We start from the raw sequence: 8,159 nt of genomic DNA on the forward strand, positions 1-8,159 counted from the left end.
TTTGCCATGTTGCCCAGGCTCGTCTTGAACTCCTGACCTCAAGTGATCCACTCATCTCGGCCTCCCAAAGTGCTGGGATTACAGGTGTGAGCTATTGTCCCCAGCCAAAAGGAAAAGTTTTACTGTAGTAACCCTTCAGGACTAGGGACCTCGGGCCTCAGCCTCAGGCTACCTAGGTGCTTTAGGAAGGAGGCCACCCAGGCCCATGACTACTCCTTGCCACAGGGAGCCCTGCACACAGATGTGCTGCCGATGGCTAAGCTCTCGCTGCCAGCCAGAGGGAGGAGGGTCTGAGCCAGTCAGAAGGAGATGGGCCCCAGAGAGTAAGAAAGTGGGAGGAGGACCCAAGCTGATCCAAAAGGTGGGTCTAAGCAGTCAAGTGGAGGAGGGTTCCAATCTGATGGCGGAGGGCCCAAGCTCAGCCTAACGAGGAGGCCAGGCCCACCAAGGGGCCCCTGGAGGACTTGTTTCCCTTGTCCCTTGTGGTTTTTTGCATTTCCTGTTCCCTTGCTGCTCATTGCGGAAGTTCCTTTTCTTACCCTGCACCCAGAGCCTCGCCAGAGAAGACAAGGGCAGAAAGCACCATGAGTGGGGGCCCAATGGGAGGAAGGCCCGGGGGCCGAGGAGCACCAACGGTTCAGCAGAACATACCCTCCACCCTCCTCCAGGACCACGAGAACCAGCGACTCTTTGAGATGCTTGGACGAAAATGCTTGGTGAGCTGGGGATCTCCTGCCCCCGCCCCGTCCCCACCGTTTCTTCCTCTTCCTCTCCTCCTTCTCTCTCTTCCCCTCCTCCCGCTCCTCCTTTCCCTCTCCATCATCTCCTCTCCTAGAATCTCCCGTCATCATCCACCCTTCCCAGGAAGATCTCAATGTCTACTTGCCTTCCCTCTGGCTGCAGCTCTTCCTTTGGGCCCATGACTGTCATGAGGCAGGAAGGACCAGGTCTGGCTCCAAGACCTTGTGGCTACCCCTGACCAGACTCCACTGACCCCTGCTTTCCTCTCCCAGACGCTGGCCACTGCAGTTGTTCAGCTGTACCTGGCGCTGCCCCCTGGAGCTGAGCACTGGACCAAGGAGCATTGTGGGGCTGTGTGCTTCGTGAAGGATAACCCCCAGAAGTCCTACTTCATCCGCCTTTACGGCCTTCAGGTGACCCCCCCACCCCCAACTGGACTTGCAAGCCAGTTCTCAACCCGCAAACCCAGATCTGTGTCCATATGTGTCCATAGCTTCAAGACCTCAGACCTGATCAGTGAATCCCTGAGCCCCAGAACCAAAGACTCATCCAGATGGCAAACTCTGACTTGCCTTTCTAAGTCTGCAATGACTGGCCCCAGTCTCCGTATCAAGATCTCTAAAGCCCCCAGTATTAGTCTGCTGCCTAAGCCTAATCTTTTCCACAAATTCCAATAAATGAGCACTGTATTTGTACCTGAACCTCAAATCTATTCTAAACTCAACATTTTGCATCCCAGGAATCTCTCATCAAAACTCCTGAACCCCAGATGTTTGCCAAGCTCCTAAGTCATAAATCTGTTCAACAAACCCCAAAGTTGAATATTCCATTGATCCTTGAACTCCAAATCTGTCCTTCTAAATCCACAGCACAGACCCCAGAATTCCCATATTAAAATTCCTGAACACTCAAATACCGAGGTAGTTCTTACGCAAAAAGTCTTTTCCACAATCCCCTGACCTGAACTTTCTAGGTTTAAGCCCCAAATTCATCCTTTTAAACCCATAAAGATGGACCCAGCATAACTTCCAGATCCCAAGGCTATCAAATATCCACCAAACTCCTAAACCATAACTCTCTCCACAAACCCCAAATTGCACTTACTTTAGCTGGACTCCCCGCGAAACTCCCAAGTCTATGTGTCTGAACTTCAAATCTCAACTCCAACCCCCAAATACTAGAATCCTACTTGTCATGAATTGGGGCTGGGGTGGTGGGGGAGGGCATGGATTGAATCTGTGAATGAGCCTCAACTTCCTAAGACTAGAGTCCTAAATTATGAAATTCAAGCCCCCAAGTCCCAGATCTAGGGCCCCAAACCCCAAATCCAAACCTCTCACAAAAGTGTATGGCTCCCAGACTATACCCCACAATCCACACCCTTAGACCCCAACTCTCTGGTGCTGAGCTGAAAATCTCCAAACCAGACTATGAGGCCCCCAAATCCAGACACCCTGCTCCTTGCCCAGCTAACAAAAGCCTGCCACCCCCGGCGTGCCTCAGTGCCATTGTGCCTCCCACCCTACACCTCTCCAGGCTGGTCGGCTGCTCTGGGAACAGGAGCTGTACTCACAGCTTGTCTACTCCACCCCCACCCCCTTCTTCCACACCTTCGCTGGAGATGTAAGTCATCAACCAGCCCTCGGGCCTCACTTGGGGTGTGGAGAGGAGATGGGAAAGTTGCGGGGGACCTGGGAGGCGGCTGACCCCAAGGTATGTGCAGGACTGCCAAGCAGGGCTGAACTTTGCAGACGAGGACGAGGCCCAGGCCTTCCGGGCCCTCGTGCAGGAGAAGATACAAAAAAGGAATCAGAGGCAAAGTGGAGGTGAGGAGGCCACAGGGGAGGAAAGGAAGTTGGGCAGAGGTGAGTGCAAGCGTGGGGAACTAGAAAAGTCCCCTCTCATGGTCCTGGCTCCCAATCCATCTATCCACAGACAGACGCCAGCTACCCCCACCACCAACACCAGCCAATGAAGGTGAGTCCTCTAGTGCAAGTAGGGGTAATAAGGGGCTAGCCCAGGAACCTGTGGCAGGGCTGTGATAGCTCTCTACACATTCCATCTTCCCAGAGAGAAGAGGAGGGCTCCCACCCCTGCCCCCGCATCCAGGTGGAGACCAAGGAGGTGCGTGCTGATTCTTCCCTGTGTCTCTGGATGGATGGGTAAGAGTGGATGGAGGAATGAGGAGTTGGATGGGTGCGTAAGTGGGTGAATGGATGGGTAGATTGATAGGTATGTGGATGGACGAGCGGGTGCATGGATGTGTGGACTGATGGATGGGTGGATGGATTGGCGGTAGATGGCTGAGTGGAGGGATGAATTGATGGGAGGATGAAAGTCTAAGTAGATAGATGCATAGGTGAATGGGTATGTGGATAAATGAATGAAAAGGTAGATGGATGACTGAGTAAATTAATCAATGAGTGAATGAATGAACAGTGAATAAACGACTAAATGACAAGTTTCAGTCAGTGAAGAAAGCATGATTGAATGAATAAATGAGTAAATGAATATTTTAACAAATTCATTAGTCAATGAGCCAGTGAATGATAAAGCATGAGGGAATGAAAACATGAATGAATCAGTGAATGTATGAATGGTTTGTGGGATTCACCCACTTCTCCATAGACCCTACTTGAACCCTTCACCCACTACCTCCATGACCATCCAACACACACACAGATTTCCCTCAAGGCTTCCATTTCTTGCCCCTGTGCTTTGGTTGGTTGGTAAGTGGGTCAATGAGCCAACCACCCTATTTTCCCCACAGGCCCTCCAGTGGGTCCGCTCTCCCTGGGGCTGGCGACAGTGGACATCCAGAACCCTGACATCACGAGTTCACGATACCGTGGGCTCCCAGCACCTGGACCTAGCCCAGCTGATAAGAAACGCTCAGGGAAGAAGAAGATCAGCAAAGCTGATATTGGTGCACCCAGCGGATTCAAGTGAGAGCCACTCCTCAGTGGACCCACAGATTCCTGGGGGCGGAGGGGCACATGAACAAGTGGACAGCTGAGTGAATGGAAGGATGGGCAGATGGGCAGATGGCTGGGTGGCTGAGTGGGTAAATGGGTGGTTGGATAGGTAGGTGCAGGGCTGGGTCTAGGGAGAGGTAAATAAGGCACCAAGGGTACAAAATTTAAGGAGGCACTCACTCTCAGAGGCATGCAACTGTAATTCCTGACTCTGAGAGTGACTCACTTAAATTTTGCACCCTAGGCACCTTACTTGCCTCACCCTGGGCCCACTCTGGGTGGGCTGTTAGGAGAGCAGGTGGGTGGGCAGGTGAATGAATGGATAGATAGATGAGGTAGATGATGGATGAGAAGAGCTGGTGGGTAGGTGGGTGAGTGGATGGGTGGATGGATGGATAAATGAATGGATGAATGAATGGGCTGAAGAATGAATGGATAAGTGGTTGGATGGACGAGTTTATGGGTGGATGGGTTGATGGGAGGTGCGTGGATAGATAGATGGGTGAGTGGATAGGTGTGTGGACAGATTGATATGCAGGCTGATTGGCTCACAGACAAGGTGGATGGGGATGGACAGGTGGACAGATACGTGGATGAATGGACAGTTCAATGGATAAGTGAACAGAAGTGTGTGGTTGCATGGGTAGAAAAATGAGTGGATGGATAGATGGAAAGGTGGGCACATGGGTAGGTGGATGGGTGGATGGACAAGTGTGTGTGAGGACAGACTGGTGGACAAATGGGTGAACAGACATATGTGCGCAGATAGTTGCAGAGACAGATGTATGGACAGATCAGTAGTCCAACAGATGAATGTGAATGAATAGGTGGACAAATGCATGGGTGAATAGATGGGGAAAGAGGGATGGGTGGATGGATCAGCACCACAAACTATGGAGCCCTTCTAATTCCATAACTCCTGCCTATACTCATTCACTCATTCAGTCTCATTCATTAATTCTGGCCCCTCAGAGTCTCTTTGGGCAGGAGAGGGCAAGAGGGTTTCACTATGAAGGGAGGGAAGGAAGGGCAGTGAGGATTCACTGGAGTCTCTTCACCTCTCCCAGGCATGTCAGCCACGTGGGGTGGGACCCCCAGAATGGATTTGACGTGAGTAACTTCAGAGTCTCTTGGACTCCACTAAACTTCCACCCACCCTTCCAAAGACCACTGCTGAGACCCCACCCCCAGACCGTGCCCTTCCCACACCCCTCTCAGATCCCTTGCTGGGATGGACCCAACGACAATCCATGTTGCTTGTCTCCTCGCCTTATTCCTCTACTCCTGCCCCTGGCCTTTTTCCTCCTGGGCAGGTGAACAACCTCGACCCGGATCTGCGGAGTCTGTTCTCCAGGGCAGGAATCAGCGAGGCCCAGCTCACCGACGCCGAGACCTCTAAACTTATCTACGACTTCATTGAGGACCAGGGTGGGCTGGAGGCTGTGCGGCAGGAGATGAGGCGCCAGGGTGAGCCCCTGCTTCCATACGCTCCCTTCTCTAGCCCTAGCAGCTCATAGCTAAGATACGCACTAAGTCACTCAGTCCTTATGGGAGCACCTATACTGCTTCAGTCAGGAGTTGGTCAGTGGGGGTACCCATTTTACAAATGAGCAAAACTGAGGCTCAGAAGAAATCAATGAGAGTTACAGCTATGTGTTATACCCCCTCCACAGAGCCACTTCCGCCGCCCCCACCGCCATCTCGAGGAGGGAACCAGCTCCCCCGGCCCCCTATTGTGGGGGGTAACAAGGGTCGTTCTGGTCCACTGCCCCCTGTACCTTTGGGGGTTGCCCCACCCCCACCAACACCCCGGGGACCCCCACCCCCAGGCCGAGGGGGCCCTCCACCACCACCCCCTCCAGCTACTGGACGTTCTGGACCACTGCCCCCTCCACCCCCTGGAGCTGGTGGGCCACCCATGCCACCACCACCGCCACCACCGCCACCGCCGCCCAGCTCCGGGAATGGACCAGCCCCTCCCCCACTCCCTCCTGCTCTGGTGCCTGCCGGGGGCCTGGCCCCTGGTGGGGGTCGGGGAGCACTTTTGGATCAAATCCGGCAGGGAATTCAGCTGAACAAGGTGAGGACAGGCAGGATGGAGGATTGGGGGTCTAGGACTCTGGGGTGTCCCGTCTAAGTCAGGATACTGGGGGGCTGAGGCCAGGACTGAGGAGAGTGCCAGGCCTTAGGGATTCAGTGATAGGGTTGAAAGGTTGGTGGGAAGCCTTGAAGGGGACTGGAGTGTGTGGGAGAGAAAATATTGATGGAGGGGCGGGAAGAAATGCTCCTTTCCCAGGCCCTAAGCCCTCTGTGCTGATCCCTGCCTGCTGCAGACCCCTGGGGCCCCAGAGAGCTCAGCGCTGCAGCCACCACCTCAGAGCTCAGAGGGACTGGTGGGGGCCCTGATGCACGTGATGCAGAAGAGAAGCAGAGCCATCCACTCCTCCGGTGAGCTGATCCTGCCGGGGCCTCAAACCTGGCTCCCAGGGCTAGCACTGGCCTCAAAACAATCCCAGCAGTCACCACCAATAGTGACATCAGCCCCATCTGTTTGACAGCATTAACATGAATCTTGTGTCAGCCTCCTTTTTGACAATGTTAACATTAAGTCATTATGTGACAATAATATAATTAACTCCAACTTTGACAGTAATATTAACATTAATGCCAGGGTGTGTCCACAATATTAATGTCATTCCCACATGTTCAGTACTATTAACATCAGCTGGCCGGGCGCGGTGGCTCATGCCTATAATCCAGGAACTTTGGGAGGCTAAGGCAGGAGGATCACTTGAGCCCAGGAGTTCGAGGCCAGCCTGGGCAATATAGTGAGACCTCGTTTCCATAAAAACTAAATTCAAAAAAAAGTAGTCAAGCATAGTGGTGTGTGCCTGTGGTCCCAGCTACTTGGGAGGCTGAGGTGGGAGGATTGCTTGACCCTGGGAGGTCAAGGCAGCAGTGATCCATGATTGTGCCACTGCACTCCAGCCTGGGTGACAGAGATCCTATCTCAAAAAAAAAAAAAATTAACCCATTATGTGATGACAATATTATGAAGAACACTATTGTTGACAATATTAATTTTAATTCCATGTATTAACAGATTTACATTAACTCATTATGACATAACCTAATCTAATCTTTTAAAAAAATTTTTTGAAACAGGGTCTCGCTCTGTGTCCCAGGCTGGAGTACAGTGGTGCAATCATGGCTCACTGCAGCCTCAACCTCCCAGGCTCAAGCGATCCTCCCGCCTCAGCTCCCAAAGTAGCTGGGACTACAGGCGTGTGCCACCATACCTGGCTAATTTTTGGTGTTTTTTTGGTAGTGATGAGCTCTCACTACCAAGCTCTCACTACTCTCATGTTGCCCAGGCTGCTCTGCAACTCCAGGGCTCAAGCGATCTGCCCCGCCTCAGCCTCCCAGAGTGCTGGGATTACAGGCATGAGCCACCAGGCCTGGCTGTTAACCTAATCTTTTTATAATAATGTTACTATTACTCTCTTAATCTGTCAGCAATACTGTCACTAATCCATTATATGATGCAAATATTAGTATCAACCTACTATAGGAACTTCATCTTTCGACAATGATTTTTTTTTTCTTTTGAGACGGAGTCTTGCTCTGTCACCCAGGCTGGAGTGCAGTGGCGCGATCTTGGCTAACTGCAGACTCTGCCTCCTGGGTTCAAGCGATTCTCCTGCCTCAGCCTCCCGAGTAGCTGGGACTATAGGCACGCCACTACGCCCAGCTAATTTTGATGTTATTGTCATTAACCCCATTATGTGTCAAAAATATTAGCGTTAACCAGACAGGAAGCAATAATATATTATCACACCTTTGCTAATATTATTTAAATTCACCCTATTATGTGATAAATAGGTTAACATTAACCCTTTGTTTGACAATATCTCGACTAACCACATTTTTGACAGCATAAACTTCAACTCCAACTAGAACTCAGACCCCAACTATAATCCCTTTCTTGTCCCAAATGGAAACTCTAACTTGCCCTCCTCTAGCATGAGACCTCAGAACCCCAGGGTCCAGTCCTCACCTCCCAGGCCCTATGAAGCCCCCCACCAACCTCCCAGGGCATCTTATCTTTCTCTTTCCCTCCAGACGAAGGGGAGGACCAGGCTGGCGATGAAGATGAAGATGATGAATGGGATGACTGAGTGGCTGAGTTACTTGCTGCCCTGTGCTCCTCCCCGCAGGACATGGCTCCCCCTCCACCTGCTCTGTGCCCACCCTCCACTCTCCTCTTCCAGGCCCCCAACCCCCCATTTCTTCCCCACCAACCCCTCCAATGCTGTTATCCCTGCCTGGTCCTCACACTCACCCAACAATCCCAAGGCCCTTTTTATACAAAAATTCTCAGTTCTCTTCACTCAAGGATTTTTAAAGAAAAATAAAAGAATTGTCTTTCTGTCTCTCTATAAA

At 51.8% G+C, this 8,159-nt stretch overlaps 1 protein-coding gene across 1 annotated transcript; it reads left to right on the forward strand.

Annotated features, from left to right (window-relative positions):
- Positions 1 to 351: 351 nt before the first annotated feature.
- Positions 352 to 8,159, forward strand: WAS (WASP actin nucleation promoting factor). The gene is made up of 12 exons (XM_016947498.3): positions 352 to 716; positions 1,014 to 1,154; positions 2,278 to 2,364; positions 2,465 to 2,567; positions 2,677 to 2,718; positions 2,812 to 2,865; positions 3,512 to 3,686; positions 4,784 to 4,826; positions 5,030 to 5,183; positions 5,390 to 5,796; positions 6,050 to 6,164; positions 7,839 to 8,159. Exons 1-12 carry the CDS (start codon positions 585 to 587, stop codon positions 7,892 to 7,894), a joined length of 1,509 nt encoding a protein of 502 aa, XP_016802987.1. The 5' UTR covers positions 352 to 584; the 3' UTR covers positions 7,895 to 8,159.

The sequence above is a fragment of the Pan troglodytes genome, chromosome X, assembly GCF_028858775.2.
Source record: "Pan troglodytes isolate AG18354 chromosome X, NHGRI_mPanTro3-v2.0_pri, whole genome shotgun sequence".
In the NCBI taxonomy this organism is placed as follows: Eukaryota; Metazoa; Chordata; class Mammalia; order Primates; family Hominidae; genus Pan; species Pan troglodytes.